A 22,456-nucleotide genomic window follows, 5' to 3' on the forward strand; every position below is an offset into this window, starting at 1 on the left:
TTTGTGTTTTGTATGTTTTTTTGCCTTGAATTTCTTTTTAAGATTTTATTTATTTATTTTTAGACAGAGGCGTAGGGAGAGAGAAAGAGAGGGAGAGAAACATTGTGTGGTTGCCTTTCACGCGCCCCACCCCTACCCCTACTGGGGACCTGGCCTGCAACCCAGACATGTGCCCTGACCAGGAATTGAACCAAAGACCCTTTGGTTCACAGGCTGGCACTCAGTCCACTGAGCTACACTGGCTAGGACTGCCTTGAATCTTACAGATATTTGTTAGGCACTTCTTTAAATGTTAATAACATTTAAATGTTGATTGTGTTTGTGACAGAATATAAAGAAATGTTGATGCTTTCAATAATTAGATAAATTTTGGGAGAATTTCACAGTGTGTGAACGTTACAGTTACCATGCCCTATGTAGGTAAAAGATGTGTTTTAAGCAAACTGAGAGATTGCATGAAACCTCTCTTACATTTTTATTATTTTTTGAAGATTATATTTATTTATTTTTAGAGAGGGGGGAAAGAAGGGAGAAAGAAGGAGATAAACATCAGTGTGTGGTTGCCTTTCGTGCACCCCGGACTGGGGACCTGGCCCACAACCCAGGCATGTGTCCCGACTGGGAGTTGAACCAGTAACCCTCTGATTTGCAGGCTGGCACTCAATCTACTGGGCCACACCAGCCAGTGCTAAATTTTTAAATTATTTATTATATAAGCAAAGCTTTTTATTGTAAGAAAAAATAGAGTATAAAAATTAAAATGAAGAGATAAAACCAATAGTCCTACTGGGTTAACTATATTCTAATTTTTTTCCCTATTTGTTGTTTCTTTCAGAAATATGGCTACACACACCTTTCTGCAGGAGAACTTCTTCGTGATGAAAGGAAAAACCCAGATTCACAGTATGGTGAACTCATTGAAAAATACATTAAAGATGGAAAGATTGTGCCAGTTGAGATAACCATCAGTTTGTTAAAGAGGGTAAGGACTGTGAATGCCAACCAGTTTAAACCAGCAAGGAAATGAGAATTTAAATCTACCTTTAGAGTAATGAAAAAAATCAGAGTATTGAATTTTTCTATAGAAGATGATCATGGTGTTTAAGAGTGGGAACTCCACTTCCACATGGGAAGAAATTGGACAGTAACAAGCATTCTTTGCTTTGGTCTAGGATCAACTCAACATTCATATGTGTGCACTTGATTATCTCTTTTCCATTTTTTTCTTCTTTTTCTTCTTCCCCTCTTTTTCCTCCCCCTCCTCCTTTCCCTTTTCTGTTCTTTTGTAAACTCCCTTCCTTCCTCCCACCTCCTTCCCTCCCTTTATCCCTGTCTTCCATGACCTTCCTACTGTTGCCATTCTCTTAGTCTTGGGAATCTCCTTTTCTGGTGGTTGCATCACCATCTTCAAAATGAAATGCAAAGATTAACAGCTATCAAAGTGAAATATGTCCCAGCTAAAAAAAAGATGCATTTTCATAACTTTCCACTTCTAGTCATTAATGAGTATTTGCACATGTAAGAAAAAGTTAAGGAGAAATGCAAGAATGGGCATAGCAAGGAATAGTTTATTGATGGGAAACTTGATGGGAAAGAGAGATATGAGCATCTGGATGGAATCAGAGAAACTTGAGGATGAAGAGTAGCTTATTCACACATACTCTTACCTCTTGTCTCAGAGACTGGAGTAATCTTCTTCTATTCCAGGGTAATAAATCTCCTTATTCTCTGGATGTAATGCCCTTTCTCCACTTTATAGCTAAGCATCATGAAAGACCCGTCTACACTTCTTACTTTTTCACTTTCTACTTGTAACCCTTTGCAGTCAGGTTCTATGTCCATCTTCATTGAAACTATTCTTGCCGTTGTTACCAATAATTTATATCAAACACAGGGGATATTTTTGTCATTTTTCTTGTAGCATTTAACTCTGCTCACTGTCTTTTTGAAACTCATTCCTTGTTTGTTCTCTGTGACACCATTTTTCTTGGTTCTCTTCTGTTTCAATAACTACTATTTCTTGAGTCTTCTTTGATAAAATAAATCTTCTTCTTCAGGTTTCCTAAACCATATATTTCTCAGGGTTTTATCCTGGGTTCTCCTATTATTTTATATATTTCTTGCTGGATGGTTTTAGTCATGCCTAAGGCTTTCCATGTGCTAATGGTGCCAAAATCTGTAGCTATAGTATGCTTTTGTTTTCTGAACTGCAGACCTACATTTCTAACCAACTACTAGGCATCCATCGGTATGTCTTACAAGTGTCCCAGAATCACCATGTCAGAGACTGAATGTATCATCTAAAATGTGATCACCATTATTTTCTGTCCTGCTTAATGGGTCTACCATCTCATCTACCCAGCTGCCCGGGCCAGAAATCTGGGTTTTATGCTGTATTTTTCAAGTCTGCCTCACTTTCCCACATTCATTCAGTGAGCAGATCCTTCCATTTATCTTTCTCTTAATCCTCTTCTATTTCATCTCTTTTCTTTATTATAACTGTCACCTTAGTTTAGACCCCCTTTTCTTCTTGACTATCACTAGAACCTCCTCCTAGTCTTTTTGCCTATATCATTCTTGTTCCTTTCGAATACATCCTTCATGGTGCAGTCAGGAGGACTTTTTTTTCCCTGAAAGGTGACATGAGCATATTCTTCTTTGCTTAAAGTTCCTTAGTGATCCTGTATAGCTTCTAGAATAAAAACCAGATCCTCTGTGTGGCATGACAAGTTCTTCATTATCTTGCCCCTCATACTTTCTGGTCACATCTCCCACCACTTTATATACATATCCTAAGATTCAGCTGTACCAGCTTACTTCAGATTCATCAGAGCTGTACACCTTCTCATTTCCGAGCCTTTATACATATGCAGTTTACACTCTCTGAAGTACTTGGGCCCCTGTCTGCCCACCACTTCACTATTCAGGATTCAGTTCTGCTGCCACCTCTTAGATAAAGCATCCAAGTTTCCCAGGTAGTTTGTGCGTGCTTCTTTGCTTTATCATAGCAACCTTTTATGCCTCATCATAGAATTTAGCACATTTAATTACATATTTGTTATCCACTGGACTGTGAGCTCCCCAGGGGCCATGTCCTTGCTCTTCATGTCCCCTGTGAGTTAGCCTTGAATAAATGTATGTTGAGTGAGTAAAATATTGACGAATCTCTTCGTATATCTTCCACTATCATAATTGGTATAAAAATGTTATAGCAGGGGCACAAGAGCATGCTGTGGAACTTTTGTGACTGTTGGAGAAGCTAGATGCTGGAATAAAGCCAGCCCTCAGATAAAGGAATCAGGAGTCCTGATGGCCGTTGTTCTTGAGAAACTAGAAAACAGTTTGAGCATTTACGGGACCAGATATTGATTTGTGACAGAATAGAGGCTCCTCTGGACTTTCTCAAAGTCGCACATCTGTGCTTATCCCATGGTGACTGGTATGGTAAGAATTTGGAGATTAGACATCTGCATCTCCCATTCACATATTCCCATGTTCTACTTAAATTCAGACTTGAGAAGAGGATGGTGAAATGTGCCCTTCTTGCTGTCTTTCTGAAGGTAGTGTTTTCTATGCTCCCTGTGTTTGGGGGTAGCCAGTGAGTGGCATTTAGGTTTAATTAGCTTCAATTAAAAGAAAAAAAAAAGAATATTGACTCCTTCACTTACAATTAATGCTAGCAATTGTTATAATTTTCCAGAGCTTTTTGCAATTGGACTTGAATTATTGCAGAGAATCTGAGTGCCTGTAGATGCAGCATACATACTTCCCACCACAGCAGAATGCCTTGGGAAGAGGAGAGGGAAGGGTCTCTAGTGGCTGAAGCAAAGATATTGGTTAATACTTATTTTTCTCTTTTGCTGTTTGTAACTTTGTGGATGTATATGTTAAAGCAATATATGCTTACTATAGAAAATGTAGAAACTACAAAAAATGTGTATGCCCATAAAGTCGGGGAACGGTACACATCCATAATTCGACCAGCAACCATGTTAATACATTGGATCATTTTCTTTTAAGTCTTTTTTTCCTATTCATCCTTCACACTTTACTTAGGATTTAAAGAATAGCAATAAAACAAGCACCAGTATATCCACTAACCTGCTTAAGAAATTGAATTTTGTTAATGTAGTATTGACCCTAAATCTTCCTTTTCTTCTAGGAAATGGATCAGATGATGGCTGCCAATGCTCAGAAGAATAAATTCTTGATTGATGGGTTTCCAAGAAATCAAGAGAACCTTCAAGGTTGGAACAAGACCATGGATGGGAAGGCAGATGTAGCTTTCGTTCTGTTTTTTGATTGTAATAATGAGGTAATGCATATGGTCATCTGTCCACATGGGTTTTAAGCAACTTGATTGTCAGCTATACAGAAATACAAAGTGGTTTTTTGAAAATATATAGTTTATTGATTTTGGAGAGAGAGGAGAGAGAGGAACATTAATGTGAGAGAGAAACATCAGTTGGTTGCCTCCCATTTGTGCCCCAACCTTTTAGAATACAGGACGATGCTCCAACCAGCCTAGCCTCACCAGCCAGGGCCAGAGTGACTCTTTGCTGATACTCACATTCTCTGTTGGCAACAGTGTCTTTTTGAATTGGAACATTGGATGGATGGAACAGCACTGTCTTGCCGTTGGAGTGCTACACACTTAATGGCATCAGCAACGTGGACCTAAAATTTGCTTTTTTTTTTTTCCCAGAAGAACAATTTGTCTTGTATTGTTTTTAAGTAGGAATTGACTTGTACAATAATGTTAGCTGATAAAGCTGCCCCCCATTACTTCTTAGGTATGAGCTGTTATCTTGCCTTAGGACGGTTGTTTACCGGAAAAGAATCACACATTTCTGGGAAGTTGAGAAAACTTCCTGTTTTACAGAAACATTTAAGTTGGTGATTTGTCCTCTCAGAGTAAAATGATCTTGGGGAAAAAAAGCAGGAAAGCATTCTTTATCTTGATGGCACTTTCAATAACATACTTAGATATACCTTTGAATAATGAAATTAATTTCTTGGAATCATTCAATTAAAAGGCCTGTTTCACACCTGTAAACTTCATTAAATTAATGCCAGCAGCCTTAAGGAGTAAGCATCTGAAGTGCTGCCCTGACCATCGTGGCTCATTTGGCTGGGCGTCACCCGCAGGGTGAAAGGTCACCGCTGATTGATTCCAGCCAGGGCACCTGCCCAGGTTGCTGGTGGTTGGGCGTGTAAGAGAGGCAGCCCTTCAATCTCTCTCTCTCACATCAATGTTCTCTCCTTTTTCTTCCTCCTTTCCCCTCTCTCTCTTATAAAAAAAAATCTGAAGTACTGCCTTGAAGGAAATTGGCTGGTTGAATTGCAAATGTCCTCTGGTGGAAGGACTCGCTGAAGCCTTTGAGTTGTTTTAAAATGTAACTGTCTTCTTCCAGCCCCCAAAAATATGTTTTCACTTATTCTTCAAAGTTAACTTTAGAATGTTACCATAGCTTTATAACCAAGGAATGTTTATTCACAATTAAAAAGGGGTACTTTATTACAATGCAAATATGTTGATTTTTAAATATTTGGATATTTATGGAATTATTGAAAAGTAAGCAGAAATAGAACAAAGTTTGAGGCCTGTAATTCATACCTAATAAGTTAATAATAATATATCCTAGCTGGAACCATACACATACAGATCTTTTTATTGCGGTTTGAAAACTAATACACAGGAAAAACTGAGTCATGAATGAATTCTTATTATGCTCTGCACTTATTTAACCTAGTTTATATAAATTGAACCACATGTTTAAATTTAAAAGGACTTTATATATTGATTAATGAATTAGACACATTTGGTTTAATGCAGGTTTTTTCTTTAACTCTTAAAACTTTATTCTCTTTTCAGGTTAAAAGAATGGCAGATTCATATCTCTCCTTTTTATTTTGTCCTTTTCAAAAGAACTTTTAATTTATTGATCTTTTCAGATCTGTATTGAACGGTGTCTTGAGAGGGGAAAGAGCAGTGGGAGGAGTGATGACAACAGAGAGAGCCTGGAGAAGAGGTACTTTGCCGTTTTTGTACAATAGCCACCTTAGCCTCAGTTTGCAACTTGAGTAGCAGGCTAAACACCTGCCTCGTTTGGTCCAGAGAACGAGAAAATGCCATGCTTAAATATGTGAAATGGCTTTACCTAAGATTATGGTGAGGGAATCGGTTGAGTCAGACCCAGTGTTTTCCCCTAAGCTTTCCTATAACATGCAGGAGGATGGAGAGATACTTAGAATCTTGCAATATTTCCTTTTTTTTTTTTTTTTTTTTTTTTTTCAGAATTCAAACCTACCTTCAGTCTACAAAGCCAATTATTGACTTATATGAAGAAATGGGGAAAGTCAAGAAAATAGATGCTTCTAAATCTATTGATGAAGTGAGTATCACTAGCCTGCCTTAAAAAAAAAAGTCAAGTAAAAATGTGATGGAGGGGTTAGGCAGGAGAAAAGAAAATACTATGACAGAATAGTTTGCTTTTCAAGACACTGGAGACTAAATGAAAAATTAGACTTTTTCTCTTTTTTGAGTAGTCTAAAATGGATTTTACAACTTCAGACTTGTTCTTCCTAAGAAGTGGATGATTTATTAATTCCAAAACTCATTCCTTAAACACTGGAAAATGGACACTTTGAGACTGTGATTTGGACCATGATCATTTTTTAAAAGTCTATAATGTGAATGGCAAGCCTTGTAGGTCAGGAGCCCCAGGCTGCCTTCATCTCTTCTATTGCAGAGCACACGGCTCCAGAGGTACAGGGTTTCTGTGACTCAGCACTGCTCTCTCCCTCATGAGTCAACTGTGGTTTGCAGGCCCTCAGTGCCCAGCAACTATTTCTAGTGCCTTTTAATTCACCCAGTCTTTTCCTGATTCTTGAATCTTCTTCCTATGGACCTTTCTTTTTTATTACATAGTCATTTCTGGTTTTTTATCCATTGCCGCTTTCTATAGTGGTGAGGTAATACATCAGAAAACTTACTGTTTCAGAATCAGAACTAGGAAGATAAGCCACTTATATCAGTTTTTGGTAGCTGATCAAGAAGTTTTATCCTAAGAACACTAATAAAATTGAATGCATCTTTTTCATAATTTCATATGTATTATTTATGGTGTTATGTTACTATCTAAAGTAAAATAGATGAAACTAAGAAATCCTAATATGTTTTTTAATTATCTATTTTGGAAATGAATATAAAATTGATACATTTTAAGGTTATATGGTATTTTAACAATATCTACTTTTTAAAATTGTTACTCTCTTTTTCCTTTACAGGTTTTTGATGAAGTCGTGAAGATTTTCGACAAAGAAGGCTAACTCTAGACCTGAAAGCATCCTTGAAATCATGCTTGAAATATTGCTTGGATAGCTGCTATCACAATCCCTTTTTAAGTCAATTTTAATGTTTCATAATTACATCACAATTACTGGCCACAAAGTATATAAGACAAATTAAATTTTTTTATCTTCTTTTCTTTTTTTTGTCACAGGAATAGAGAGTGAATTTGGATCTAATTTTGTCTTAGCTATGGTGCTCACAAAACAAAGAAGGGCATTAGCTAGTTCTTTGTTTTTATTCAATAAGAAAATCCCTTTTATAGTTTGTGCCTTCTGTGAGCCAAAGTTTTTGGTATGTGTATATCCCTTTAGTAATCCCTTTAGTAATTACAATGTGTCAGGACTAGGGATTCCTCATTTCCTCTTTTTCTTGCAGGTTTTAAATTTCCAACCTGTTAAGTAAATTTGTGGACCAAATTCCAAAGGAACTCTTTGTGTAGTCAGTTCTTGCATAATGTGTTTGGTAAACAAATTCATAAAATGAATTGCTAGGAGTATTTTAGTATTTGTCAAATAATTGGCCATATCCTATAGAAAGGTAAGGAAACTTAGGCTACATTTCCCTACAGCTTGTACAGAGTTGTGTGACAGGGCGTAGTTTCTGCTTCCAGGGATTGGGGTGGGGGCACCGGGGGGTTCAGAGCCTGACAGAATCGTCAGCTTTATTCTGACATAAATCTGAGGATAAGGGGCAAGGATCACTTCTAATGACGTGTGTTCCTTATGCTCTATTATATAGTGTTATTAGTGATTAAGTTGATCTCAACAAAATTTCTAGCAGTGGAATCTTGAAATGCATGTACTAGATTTATGGTAAAATGAGTTTTTTTGGTTTGCTTTCTAGACTAAATATAACATTAGAATAAAGTAGAAGAAATATAAAGGTTATATTTCCCATTTGTATTTTATTTTTTTGATTTTTTTCATAGTTATTGTTTAAGAAGATTTAAAAAATCACTGCACTTTGGTCAGAAGAATAATAAATATATCTTATAAATGTTTGATTCCCTTCCTGGCTACTTTTATTCAGTAAATTCTTTTTTCTGGCATCATGTTGAAGCGTGGAAAAGTGTAGAATAAAAGGGGCTATAGAGTCCAAAGAAATTTCTTCTTAAATCTATTCTTCCTTTAAAAATTTTTGAGAAATGTATTTTCTCCATTTTTTCTGCCATCACCAATGCAAAGTGGTATTTAAGTTTCTTATTATGAGACTTTTTAAAATGCTTCTCATCTTCAGCACATACACTGTTTGGTATACAGGGTTAAATTAGGCAAAATTTTTTACTTTATATAATTATTAATATAATTAATTTTTATATTTAAAGCCATTGGGAATAATAAGGACAATTTATAGATATTCTTATACAGCGGTGGGGCTTAAGTGGGTTTACACTTGTTTGTATGGAAAAAGACATGCAGGTCATGATTCTTACAGTAGCTTTATTAGCTCACAACTGTAAACCCACTTTTGCCCACCCCTGTGTTATAACAGATTTATTTATTTGTATGTTATGAAATTCACTTATTAATGATGGATTTTCAAACATACTTGCTGTTATAAAAACAAAGTGTTCATAAGTGCCACAACACATTAGCCACCAAAATTTGTATTGACCTTATCTTGGTTTCTTGGAAGAGATTGTAATGAATTCTTATCTAGTGTTTCGGTCCAGCCAATACAGCCTTCTGCACTGGGTAATTTAATTAAGCAGCTGTAGTATGGAGCAAGAGTAAAGGCTTAAGGTTGTGAGTGCATTCCTACTCACATAAGTGAAGAAACGCATGAGATGGGGATCTAAATATTTATGTTGGTATTGTGAAAGCAGCCTTAATTTAAGGATTTTAAGAAGACTGTTGAGACTAGGTGCTTTGCTTACTTCCATCAAATATCTTTCTGTAGCATAATTACTAAATTATGAAGCTCTGCTTTTTGTTTGCTTTTTAAGTAGAAAAACATGTTAGCAATATTGAGTTTAGGAGCTGATTTGATTGAGACACATCTAACTTTACTAGTTAGGTCATTCCATTTGTTAAAGATACAGTCACCAAGAAGTTTTTGACTTTCTTGAAAGACCCCAGTGGAAGCTTTGCCATTTAAAAAAATTACGTTATTTCCATTCAGTGACGCTGGATATATATGAATATTTAGTAAATAATCCCAATAAATTTTGTGCTATGGCCTTTGCTGTTTGCTGGTTCAGATTTCTGTCCTCTCAAGTATATTGAACATTTAGCATGTGGGTCCTCACATAGCAAAAGCAGAATTCATGATCCAGGAGGATTTTCTGCTCTGTGTGTTATGTTTGGGTGTCTTGAATTAAGCAGAAAGCATGACTTGATCCCAGTCCTCCAAGAGTAATCCGGAGTGAGGTACAAGTAGCCCGTTCCATTACCAGCCTGCAGCATCAATTCCTTGTCTCTCTGAGGGGAAATTGGCAGCAGGAAAGCAGCGTGTCTGTCTCAGGATGCGGTGGTGTCTTTTGTGGCTTTGTGGCTTTGCCCATGTAATTTAAGTGGTTGTCTGACATTTCAGTGGTCCCTGTAGATAATAGTGGCTGAAAGTATTGGCCATCTTTTCCCTGGAGGTTTCGTCTTTCATCTTCAAACATATTAACTGCACTGGCCGTAGAGCTGCAAACACATTCTCTGCCTTTCAGGAAATTTCTATCAAAATCTAACACTCTGATGCAGACAGACCTTCAGATGTCTTATGTTGGCTAATCTCAGTCATTCTTATGTAGTCTCCTTCACTTCTCCCTAGCCTACATGCATACTTCAGCTAAAGTAAGTAGTCCTTCAGTCTCAGTATTTTTTTTAATGAAAGAAAGAAATGAAGCTTATTTATTATGTAAAAAAGGAAAAAGCTAAAAATGGTTCTAATCTCCTATCCCTTCTTTCCCTCATCACAGATTCCAGTGTAAGAACTCTCTTGGATCCAGGCCTGCTTTCCTTTGAATGGGTGTGGTGGTTGTGATTGTGACGGTAGTCTGCACCTCGGTCAGGTTCTGCAGGTCACCATCTTTCCCACTGAGAGCCGAAGGACAAAGCTGAATTTTTGGCTACCACCCTATACCCAGTGTCAGCCATACTGACTGCAGGCTGTTCTGCTCAAACCTGATGGGATCCCTGCTGTCCCCATTCATTAGAGCAGAGCCTGCTTCTCTTGAGTCCCTCTTTTCCAAAGAAGCTTTTCTTCCATGACTGCGTCCTCATAAGGCCCTGGTGTAGGAGAAGAGGGCTTAATTACTTTCTCCTATTTAGGGAGATAAGGTTACAGATCAACCCTTCCCCAAGTGTGGTTCTTTCTGTCACAGAAAATTGTTTGCTACTTATGATACATTTTCAGGTAACTATGCAACTTCCTAACACTGGCCTTTGGTGCCTTAACCAACCAGAGGGAAAGCATCTGCAGGGGTACCACTGCATTCCACCCTACAGGTAGATCATGGAAGCAAACTTTAAGAGCTGTCTTCTGCATGGCAGAATCAAGCAGCTAAGCAGCATACTATATAAATAGCATATGTATTCCCATTTGGTTGAGTAACCACATTTAAAAACAAAGTAAAATTCAAATAAAGCCATGTATATGAGCTTTAAGGAATGCTCATATATCAATACTATGTGTTAGAAGGTTTCCTGGAAGAAATGTACTCTCAATAGCTGCTTCTAAGAAATTAAGGGAGCCCTGGTTAGTGTGGCTCAGTGGATTTGAGCACTGGAGTGCAAACCAAAGGGTCACTGGTTTGATTCCCCATGGGGGCACATGCCTGGGTTGCAGTTACTGGGTTTCAGGTTGAGAGTGCCTGGAGTGACTCTCATACAGACCCCAGCCATTGGGGGTGCATGAGAGTCAACCGATGCATCTCTCACACATCAATGTTTCCCTCTCTCCCTCCTTTCCTGTCTCTCTAGAAATAATTAAGGGTAGGGGGGAGAATTGATACAGTGGACTGAAGATGGACTTTCAAGAAAAGCCCTCAATTGAATAAGTTTCCTTGCTAGCTTGTAGACACTTGTAGTCCTTTGAAGACTCCAGGTGGAACTGGCCCTCTCATAGCCACCTGGCTCCAAGGGCTTCCAGAGCCAGAGGTGAAAGGCATTGAGTGAGTGTAGCAGTTCATACCTGGAAGCACAGGGAAGCACGGGGCTGTTGCGCATGGCTCACCCTAGGTTTTTCATTAGTTCTAAACAGTAAGTCCTCACATAACTTTAAGTGAAATGATATATAATGAAATCAATTTTAACATAGGCTAAGTGATAAAAACAAGAGTCATGTTCCAGCATTATAAATAAATGATACTGAATGAAACGTTTTTCAAGGACCAGAGTATCTATGGTGATGAGGCTGCATCCCAATGCACTTGTCAAAATGGAGACCTTTTTGCTTTTTAATTACCAGGTAACGTGCATAGTAGGCAATACCGCTATCCTGTCCTCTACTGGGACAGTGGTCAAGGTGGACACATTATTTGGAGGGAAATGCTCAAGTTTAATGGCTTTCAGATTGGGTCAAAATGTTTCCACATCAAAACAACCAAGTTAAAATAGCTGCATTGAAATACCACTGGTGTCAAATGTGTCAGAAAGCAGAGACTCTCTATTTCTTCCTCTGTTGAGGGTCTTCACTTTGGTCTGGATCAGTGCTGGCAGCTGCTGCTACTGTGTGCCCGTGGAAGCTTCAGAAGTTTAGGGGATGGGATGGGACAGGATGAGGGTAGAGAAAGTAAAGGCATTTGAATAGAAAAGCAAGAGTTGGTTCAGTCCAGTTCTACTTCATACATAGGGCTTTTGGAAGAGCTTACTTTAATTCTACCCATAATCACTCCCACCAAACACCATTTCTTAACCTGCCCGAAAGTCTTCATGATCATAGACCACATTCCCATTTCACCCCATAAGTATTTAGTTGGTGAAAATAGATTTCAGGAATGTGACTCCTTAACACCATCTACTTTCATTGGTCCTTATGGTTTGAGTTATTCAATAGCTATTTCTGAGTTTAGGATAGTGTATTTGACTTAAGGAAGTAGCTGTTTAATTTACAGTCATCGACTAAATCATTGTTTTATATGACAATACACAGATTTTGGCCAATTGCCGAAATAATAGCTAGATGCATAATAGGTAGAGGAGGCATTATTACAGTCTGTAATTACATTCATGCAAGATCAGCATCTTAATTTAGCTGACTGGTCACCCTAGCAAGCGAATTTCAGAGGTGCTAACCCTGTGACTGAGACCAGAGAGTTTGTTACAAGAAATCTGTGTATTCCTTTGGCAATATGTCTGTCACTAGATCGGGAGATGGCACTAGCACTGAAATAATGCAGTCACACAAAAAATTGGCTGGCCTTTCATTCAAAGTGTGAGTGATTTATTAGGGATTCAACAATCAGTCATATACAACCCTTGCCCTCAACGTGCTTACCAGCTCAAATCTAATGGTTTCTTAACTGTATTGTGTTTCTATATAGTACTTGTAATGCTTTTATGCAGACTCTTTTACCTCTGTAATCTGTTAGTTTCCCCAACAAGGTGGGTTAATATGGTAATTCTCCTGTTTCGTGGATGATTAAACTGAGGTCCAAGGAATTCAAGTCAGTTGGCCTATCTGCATACTCCAGCCAAATGAAGTACGCCTTGATTCTAAGCATTCTGTGTTTAAATTAAAGGCCTTGACTGCTAGTTAGTTGCAAATCTAGAACTGGAACCCAGGTCTGTCTCCTGCTTTTCTAACAGCCCTTGCTGACTGCCTGTAATAAAGGCCAATTTTAGGTGACTTCTAATGTCCCATCATGCTGGCCTATTAACTCACCTATTTTCTGTTCCACATGTGTGCAATTTGTGAAGTTACTTTGCTTGCTTATTGCTTTCCCTGCTAGATTATAAGTGCCAGGGCAGCAAAAACGTCTTTATTTCTTTTTCCCAGTGCCTGCATGTAATAGGCAATCAGTACATATTTGTTGAAAAAGTAAACAAAAGAAAAACTATTTTTTGGCTGTCACTGCAGTAGCTATAATTTGTGTCACTGAACTTTGGGTCCCAGTTGGGTCCATTTGCAGTCCCCTTAGGATTCTGTTTCCATTCACCCTGAAGATTGGAAGCTGATAATCATAAAGTACTGGGGTTGGGAGGAGAGATGAGTTTTTGACCCTGTCAGCCTCCTCCTCCTTTTTTTTTTTTTTTTTTGTCCTCAACCAAGGACATTTTTTTTTTCATTGCTTTTTAGAGAGAGAAGAAGGGAGAGAGAGGCGTGTGAGAGGGAAGCATGGACTGGTTGCCTCCCATACGTGCCCGGACCAACCAGGATCCAACTGGCTATCTAGGCACATGCCCTGACCGGAAATCAAACCCACAACCTTTCAGTTACAGGCCGATGCTCCAACCAGCTGAGCCACATCAGCCAAGGGCTCTCCCTCTACTTTAGCACACAAGTCGTAGAAAGTTGAAGTGTGAGTATCTTGGAAGCAAGGGAAGACGGACCAGAAAATAAAGTTTTGGTGAAAATCTCGTCCAGCCATCCATAGTTCAATCTAGCTGATCGATTTTTGACTTATTGTGCTTCCTCTATTTTAATGTTACTGTGTTATGACATGGAAAATCTCTGCTTTGTGCAGACAGTTTCTGGTCCATGTTACAGATCTGAAACCCCTTAGTGTACATTTCTACTGGAAGCCTTCTAAGACCACAGTGCATGCTCAGCACTTTCCCTGACTGTATTTATTGAATTGGGGAAGAATAAAGTGAGGTTAGCATTGCAGTTCTTGATCAATAAGAGTCTTTGGGAGAAAGGTTTTAGAGATCGTCGTTGCAGATCTGTATTCTGTTAATGACCTGGCACAGAATAGACTATTAATACATTTTATTGCTAATACATTGTCTATACATTTTATTGGATCTTAAAAGAAGGAGCGTGTCCTCAAAGCCCTTCAGGTAATTAGTAAGAGAACGAGGCTTAGCATCAGCGCTCCTGTCTCCCAGCTCTATTCCTCACACCAGCATGCTTCTACCTCCGTCATTCCTAACAAGGACTTGGAAAGCAAAGGGAGATCTTGCGAGGCTCCAGGGACAGTGCATTCAGTATGCCGAGCATGTATTTTAAACCATATTAAGAAAAAAATAGACCAATGCCCCACCCCCAGAAATTCTAACTTAAAGGTTCCCCAGGTGAATCTAAAACAGTGATTCCCAAGCTTTCCAGTATATACAAGTCATTTGAAGGGCTTGTTAAACCCAGGTTGCTGCACTCAACCCCAGAGTTTCTGGCTCTGTAGATCCTGGGTGTGGCCCAAGAATTTACATCTTAGAAAATTCCAGGTGATGCTGATATTGATACTTTGAAGACCACTGTACTAAACAAAGTAACCAGAGCAGGTACTTGGAGACTTGTAGCCTCACATCTTTGTGGGCAAAGGACTGAGTCTTCTTGCCTAGAGTTAATAGGTCCTTAGTGTTTGATGACTTGGTAACAACACACAGGAAAGCTCACTAACCAGACTTCTTGCCTAGTCTGCCATCCTGGAAGCTCATGGGTTGAGCAGGGAGAACTACTGCAAGGAGATCACAAATGTTCTCGCACTCAAGAAGTTGTCAGTGAGTACCCATGTGACATAGTAGGGCTGACTTCATCTAACTTAGCAGTTGCCATGGCCTTAAAAGAGGAGGAGAGTCCACCATTGGTCTCCAGACCTCTGATGGGAGATGGAGTAGATGTGGTCTGTGTTGGCCGGGGGGCAGAGCCAGGGCAGGGGAAACAATGCAAGGAAGACCTTTTAAAGTTAGAGCTGCCCAGCAGCCACCTGGGCTGCTTGAGGACATGATGAGCTCCCTGTCACGAGGTGTGCCAGCAGAGCCTGGGTACCTACTTGGCAGGGTGCTTTGGAGTCTTCGAGCCCCGAGATTCCGTGGTTTGGGACCATCCTGTTCAAGTTGTTGCTCTCCAAGTCTGAAGTCCACCTGGATCCCTAGCCACATTCTTGGGGTGTCCAACCTTTTGTATCTCTGGGCCACACTGAAAGAAGAGTTGTCTTGGGCCACACATTAAATACACAAACACTGATGAGAACTGATGAACAAAAAAAAGGTTTTAAGTAAATTTAAGTGATTTTGTGTTGGGCCACATTCATAGCCATCCTGGGCTATGGGTTGGGCACCCTGCTGGGTCTAGGCCCTCTTATAAGTCAGGATGCAGAATAGTGGGAGGAAAGGCTAAGGAACATTGTGAGAGTCTGTGCCTTCCCATAGGGACCCAAACACTGAGAACTTTCCTTAAGCTTCTGCTTTTGCTTCCCGGGTGCCCTCCCCAGTGCCTGGGACAGGTACTCTGAACAAAGTTTGCCGGTGGTCAGGGGGTGCCTGGTTTGTACTGGCTGAGAGGAGCAGTGTATTCTGGGAGAGGAAAATAGCACTGGCAAAAGGAGGGCAGTGAGGATGAGTGACAGACAGGGAGACCCAGGTATGTGGAGGGGATCCATGTTCAGTGCTGTCCATGTACTGAACAGTGGGAGTAGGAGCATGCAAAGAAAAGGTGGGAACATAGATTTAATAACAGGTAAAGGACTGGGGGTTTATCGTGTCTGTTTAGCTGGGTCCAGACTAGAATGCTGGGTAACTGCAAGGCTGGATGAGTCAGTTGGACAAAGGCGTCTCAGATTTTGGAGGCTGCTCTGCCTCCCCCTCTTTATTCTCTGTCTCTTCTTCATTGTAAGCTATCCCTTGAGTTCTATTCTGAACCCTTAATGTTTTTTCCATCCCACTGAGGACAGTTTGCAAACCGTCCCTGGCTTGGCCTGGGTGGGACTGGGCCCAGGGCCGGCTCGGGCAAGCTGGGGAAAGGAGGTGGCTCCCAGCAATAAGCAACCCACAGAATTGTGTCTGTTATTTAAGAAAAGTTTTGGGGTTTTCGGCTAATTGCAAAAATACATAATGGATGCTTTTCGCATCTGCTAGTTATTCTGGAACAGGCCAGCATCCAAGAGCAAACTTTAAACAAACAATAAGATTATGATGCTTAACTATTTCAATATGTAACAGAAAAGAAAGCCAAGGCCCCAAAAGTTACATGAGCACACATGCACTCAGACACAAGCAATCACACCAGTAGATACATAACACATGTAAACATACAGATGCACATTTTGGCACCAGTGCTCACAATCCCATCCTTGCATACTAACACCTAGTACACACATGCACGTGTGCATACTAACACCTCGTACACGTGTGCCCAATCACTGGCAACAACATGCATACTCTCATACACACCCAAATTCACATTCATACACTCGCATACATGTGTACTTACACAGTTGGGTAACACACCCCACGGCCACAGGCACATGCATTCTCAAAAATCATTTTTACTGCAACAAGTGGGTCTCCTGGGTGGGAGAGGGGATCCTCCAGCCCTGAGGTAAGTGAAGCATTCAAGTCAGCTGGGCACTGTTTGTCTGTGTGGTTCAGGTGTAGTTACTCATTGTGGCCACCAAGGGGCGCCCAGGATCCACCCTGCATTCACCTTTCGCTGCCTCTGCAGGCGGGTGGATTGTTTTCACACACAAAAGTGCACTTTCCGGTCCGAGATCCCTGCACAGAACCGGAAGGCTCTTTTCTCCCAGCCCCAGCCTTCTAGCACCCACTGTACTCATTCTCACCTCTTCTCTCTCCCAAACCACTGAAACAACAACTCCGCATCCCTCCTCCCTCCTAGCTGAATGCATAATTCAAAGCCCCTGCTCAGTCTTGAGACATCTCCTTGTAAAACTGGATCTGTCAGGTCTTGATCCTAATGTGGCTCCTGCACGAAGCTTTTCTTCCAGGAGCAGCTGTCAAAATCCCACCTATTTTTCAATTCTCTTTCAGCACCTCCCAATGATGGACTGCAAAAGTTAACAACTTTAAAACTACTGAGTGAACAAATCAGTGCCCAGCTGAGCACTGGACTCTGCCTTCCCCACTAACCCCAGCTGGACAGGCCTCTCGCCTTCAGCCCCTGCCTCCCAGCTTTTTCCTGTGTGGTCCTGTGAAGCAAATCCTGGCTTCAGAACACAAGCTTGGGGCTAGAAAGACCCAAGATGTCACAAAGTTGATCTCTTTCAGCATCCTTGACAGGTAGCTACCCTAGGAACAGAGAACTCACCCTCCCTGAGCAGTCTTCACTGGGTGGCTCAGACTTCTAGAAGGTTCCTCTGTGCTCCTTCCTCATAAACATTCTCCGAGCTTCTTCATGACAGGGGCCATGGCAGGCTCTGAGCAGACAAGGCTTCTGCCCTTCGACAAGCTAGCAGTCTGGTGAGGGCATTTAACCAGGACAGCATGCACTAGCACAGCAAGCACAAAGTACAGGGGAGGGCGTGATGAAATTTCCAGAGGGGAGAGACAGGGAGGCGGGGAAACATGTACTGAGGGAATGAGTGCAGAACAGAGACTCAAGGAATGAATAAGAGCAATAATTACAGTTCTGTTTGTTGGATGTTTGCTGTGTTCGTGACTGCTAATCCTCACAGGAAAAATTCTGAGCCAGGTCTGCCTGTCTGCAGTCCGAGAGATTAACCACTAGGCCAGAACACTTCTTGTGACCTAAACAAAATAAGAGTTTGGGGGCAGACTGGGAGGGGAAAGACATGCCAGGTGTATTAGTTTTCTGTTGTATAACAAGTCATCGCAAACTTTGCGACTTTAAACAACATCCACGTGTTAGTTACCTCACAGTTGTGTAGGTCAGAAGTCTTGAGTTCTCTGCTCCCAGCATCACAAAGCTGAAATGCAGATATCAGCTCGGCCTGGCTCTCATCTGGAGGCTTAGGAAAGAATCTACTTCCAGCTTCATCCACACTGTTGGCTTCCTTGGGATTGCAGAGCTGATGATCCCGCTGCTGGTGGTGTCTGTTCATACTGAAGGAGGGGAGCCATGTGTCCCAGGCCACTGAAGTGACTGGGGCACTCTTGGCAGTAGAGGTGGGGCTCAGGTCCTTTCCGCGTGTCCCCTCCACTTTCCAGATAACAAAGGCAGATAGAATTTTCCTCCTGCTTGGAATGTCTGACTTCCTTTTTGTCACCAGCTGGACAATCAAGTCGTCTGTGCTTTGTCTGTAGATGAACCCAAAAAGTTAGAAACTAATACATCGTGTTTTTTGTGTAATTGTGTTAGTATCATCCACTATAGAGATGATAGATAATAGATTGCATTTCCTTTCTTACACCATTTTTTCTTTCCTTCAGTTCCTAAGTGCGTTTATCCTTCCCCCGTGTTTATTCGGTTTTTCCTTAATGCTGTCCCCTTTCTCTCCAGAGACCTCCTTCCTGGCCCGCTGACCCACTGCCATCTGGCCTGCTGCTATCCAAGCCTGCCGGACCCCTGTCATCCTGACTTCCTTTCACAGGTTTCTGCACGGGGTTCTCTCTTTTGTTAGCTCAGGTTTTTTGCTCTTTCATGCTTTGTTTCCATATCTGTCCAGAGCATCCCCTCCACGTAACCACCTAAAGAAGGGTGCATGGGCCGTGAACCTTCTGAGCTTGTACGTCTCCCACGTCTTTATTATATCCTCGTAATGGATGGCTCAGCCTACGTGGAAGTCTGGGTTGAAAGCCATGTGCCCTCAGCACCTTGAAGCATTTCTCCAGTGACTTCTAGTGTCCAGCGTCGCTGCTGAGAATTCTGAAGACATTCCACTCCCCTCTGAAAGATTTTAGATCTTTTCTTTGCCCCCGAGTTCAAAAATCTCAGGATAATTGTGCTTGAGTGGGGGTCATATTTTCATTCATTTTGGGGGCACATATTGAACTCTTTTAATATGGAGACTTTATAAATTTTGTTCACGGGGAATTTCTTATGTGACATTTAAATCTCCATGTTAATCTGTTTTTGCTGGAATTCCTATCTGTTGGATTTTTAGCTTCCTTTATGTCTTTTACATTGTCTCTTACATTTTCTGCCTCACCATCATTTTTTCACTCTCCAAGAAATTTTCTTAACTTGAAAACATTCTATTATTTTTAAAGTAATTATTTTTATGTTTTAAACCTCTATTATTTTTAAAGCATGCGTACACACACACACACACACACACACACACGAGGTCTGTCTGGAAAAAGTCCAGCCATCATTAATATAACTAAGAAGAGTTTGCACTGCATCCATGTAACCTGGTAGCCCAGGAGAGTGGCCTGGAATGCACATGTGTGAAAAATGACGTTCATTGTCCTAGTCAGTGGGGACAGTAGATGCCGATGAGTGAGCATGTGTACTGCGTGGCCACCACATTCAAAATGACTGAGTGAGTAGAGCAACAAATCCATGTCAGATTTTGCATTAAGCTTGAACATTCCTCTGCAGAAACTATTCAGATGATTCAGAAGGCCGCAGCTGTGGGCAACTGGTGATTGATTGGCAGCTTCATCACAACATACCCACTCATGTGTCATGTCTTGTTGCAGAGTTTTTTGGCAAAACATCACATCACCCAGATGACTCAGCCTCCCTACAGCCCAGATTTGGTGCCCTGAGACTTCTGGCTTTTCCCAAAATGAAAATCACCTTTGAAAGGGAAGAGATTTCAGACTGTCGAAAAGATTCAGGAAAATATGACAGGGCAGCTGGTGACAATTGGGAGAGCTGTGAGGTCCCAAGGTGCCTACTTTTAAGGGCACTGAGGCATCATTGTCCTATGTACAATGTTTCTTGTATCTTGTATCTTCTTCAATAAATGTCTCTCTTTTTCATAATACATGACTGAATACCTTCTGGACAGACCACACACACACACACACGTGTGTGTATATAAACATTTTCAAGAGCCCTTTCTTGTTTTGTGGTTGTTTCTTTTTTTCTTGATAGCATCCAGTTTTTATTGATACAATACCTCCTCGAATCACTGTGAGGATACTATTAGAATATAAAAAAAATTTTTTTAGTTCTTTTTGGGGTTGGGGTGGTTTTTTTTTTTTGCACTTTTTCTATTTCCTCTGAGGTCATTTTATTTGTTTGTCTTACTTTCTTTCAGTTGGAGGCTTTCCTCAAGTGTTTGGTAGTCTTTGTCCATTCATACCTAAGAATGGAGAACTCTAAAGCTTGTTAATTAGCTAGTATGCCTCAGGTTGACAAGGCTTCACTCTAGCACAGAACTTCCTTCCCCCTCCCACCCCAATGCCAGAACATGAAGGTCTTCCTTCTGAGGACATTCGATTTCTCCAGAAAACCCTTGATCTCTCACTTGGACAGCAGACCCTGGGCTCTTGGTGCTCTGTGGCCAGGGGAGCGACTGTCCAGCAGACAGATTTTTGGTTATCCCTGTGTTTAAGCTCTGTGTATGGCTGGTTCTCCCCAGCTTCCTCTCTTGGCTCTGCCTTCCTCCCTATGCACACACTACGTGGGGCTTTCTCTGCCCACTGCATCTGTCACCACAGCCCCATCTGCTTTCAATTGTCCTGAAATTTGTTGTAACATCTTGCCTACTGAGGTTATTTCACCCATTATCTTGATGGTTGTGAGTTTATGATCCCTTTAATTCCTCAACAGTCATTTTGGAAGGCTCCCAATTTATCATCTCCTGTGACATGTCCGCCTAAGCTCCTTCCTCTGTCCCTCTCATTACCACAGTGGCCCGGTTGTGACATCCTCAAAGTGTGTCTCAGGACTGCTGTGTTTGCTCCCTCCTCCCCTAGCCCCAGGCCCCTCTTCTTCACCTGTCACGGCTCTCGTCTCCTCCAGAAAGGGCTGGAGACTCCTTAACTCTGGGGCTGCATGTCATACGAGGACTTCTGTGAACCTAGTCCCTGTTGGTTAAAAACTGAGAAGTAAAGAATAAATAGTGAAATTTCAGTTCTAGGACTTGGTTTGGGAAAGCTATATCTCAGGAATGAGCATGGTCCTTACATGTTTTAAGCCCTTAGAATGATCCCTTGTTATTCATTGGTGGTAGTCACACAAGAGTGGCTCTCCTGGCTGAGACAGGCCAGCCGAGGATGGAGAGAGGCTGCTGCTACCCCATACTATACCCTCTGTCCCCAGACCTGGACCCGAAGCCTTTGATTGCTGGAGGGGTGTGGTTGTCCCTGGCCTATGATACTGTAAGCACTGTTTACCCTGGATGTGGCTCTGCATCCCAGGCCTCTATGGGACGGACCTACTGGACCTGGGTGATAGTTCTGAGATGGGCTCACCTGGTGTCCCAGAGTCCTGAAGAGCTCCACTGAGAAGATCCCCAGTCAACAGGATCTGACCAACCATCCTGGTGTGCGCACTACTGAGGGTCTTCCCAGAATGTGAGATTTTTTTCAGTGCCAACACTGGAAAGTCCTGGGGGAAATGGTAAGAATTAATCACCCTCCCTGCAGAGGACTGTTCCCCTGTCCCCACCCACCCCGCCCCACCCCCTCCCAACCTCGGTCAGGTTTCCATAGGAGAAGGTTTGGAGCCTCACTGACTGCTCTAAGCTGATTGCCCCAAGTCCCAACTAGGCTCCTCTCATCAGCTCTCAAATTCCAGGCTCGCTTTTCTCCCATTGCTGAGCTGTAAAGAACAGTCCAGCTCCTCCCAGGGCCAAAGCTCCTCTGTAGCCTCTCTCATGGGGCCCCTCAGGTCTGCGTGTGACCCCAGAAATGAATGTGGGCCCAACCAGAGGCAGCTGTGTCCCTCTCAAAATGCCCTCCTGACACTTCTCCTTGATGGTTCCAGCCACGACCTTGGGAATCAGACAGATCAAGGTGGGTTCCTCTTCCTTATCTCAATAATGTGATAGAACAATGGTGATAAACAAGATTACAGACCACTTATATGTTTTAGGTCTCATGCTAAACTCATCTCATTTAATCCTCAGAACAACCTTAGAGGCAGGTATTATTATTCCTATTTGGTAAATGAGGAAAGTGAAGCTCAGAGAGGCCAGCTTGTTCAGAGTCACACAGCTAGCAGTAACTGCTGAGCCAGAACTCAAACCTAGGCTAGGTGCAGCTGATGCCACAGTCTAGGAATTTTAAGTGGTCTTGAAATGTTCAGTTTAAGTCCTATCTCCTCCAGAAAGTCTTTGACAGAAAGTCCAACTCATAATTGTTTAACCCTTTAGAACATTATGTATTTACTTAAGAAGTCCAGACGGAGCAGTCC

At 41.4% G+C, this 22,456-nt stretch overlaps 1 protein-coding gene and 1 long non-coding RNA gene across 2 annotated transcripts in view; one reads left to right on the plus strand and one right to left on the minus strand.

Annotated features, from left to right (window-relative positions):
* The window catches only part of CMPK1 (cytidine/uridine monophosphate kinase 1), a 33,981-nt gene extending 24,533 nt beyond the window's left edge, over positions 1 to 9,448 (plus strand). The window contains exons 2-6 of the mRNA XM_028512476.2: positions 836 to 982; positions 4,163 to 4,315; positions 5,956 to 6,032; positions 6,299 to 6,395; positions 7,291 to 9,448. Coding sequence (XP_028368277.1) covers positions 836 to 982; positions 4,163 to 4,315; positions 5,956 to 6,032; positions 6,299 to 6,395; positions 7,291 to 7,332 — 516 coding nt within the window. The 3' untranslated portion in view covers positions 7,333 to 9,448. The remainder of the gene's footprint in view (positions 1 to 835; positions 983 to 4,162; positions 4,316 to 5,955; positions 6,033 to 6,298; positions 6,396 to 7,290) is intronic.
* Positions 9,449 to 10,169: 721 nt separating this feature from the next.
* LOC118500610 lies at positions 10,170 to 18,592 on the minus strand. Its single transcript, XR_004903184.1, has 2 exons — positions 17,492 to 18,592; positions 10,170 to 10,572 (listed from the first exon to the last, which is right to left on the minus strand). It is a non-coding gene; the product is annotated as an uncharacterized LOC118500610 (long non-coding RNA).
* Between the last annotated feature and the right edge of the window lie 3,864 nt (positions 18,593 to 22,456).

The sequence above is a fragment of the Phyllostomus discolor genome, chromosome 5 (genome assembly GCF_004126475.2).
Source record: "Phyllostomus discolor isolate MPI-MPIP mPhyDis1 chromosome 5, mPhyDis1.pri.v3, whole genome shotgun sequence".
NCBI classification, from domain to species: domain Eukaryota; kingdom Metazoa; phylum Chordata; class Mammalia; order Chiroptera; family Phyllostomidae; genus Phyllostomus; species Phyllostomus discolor.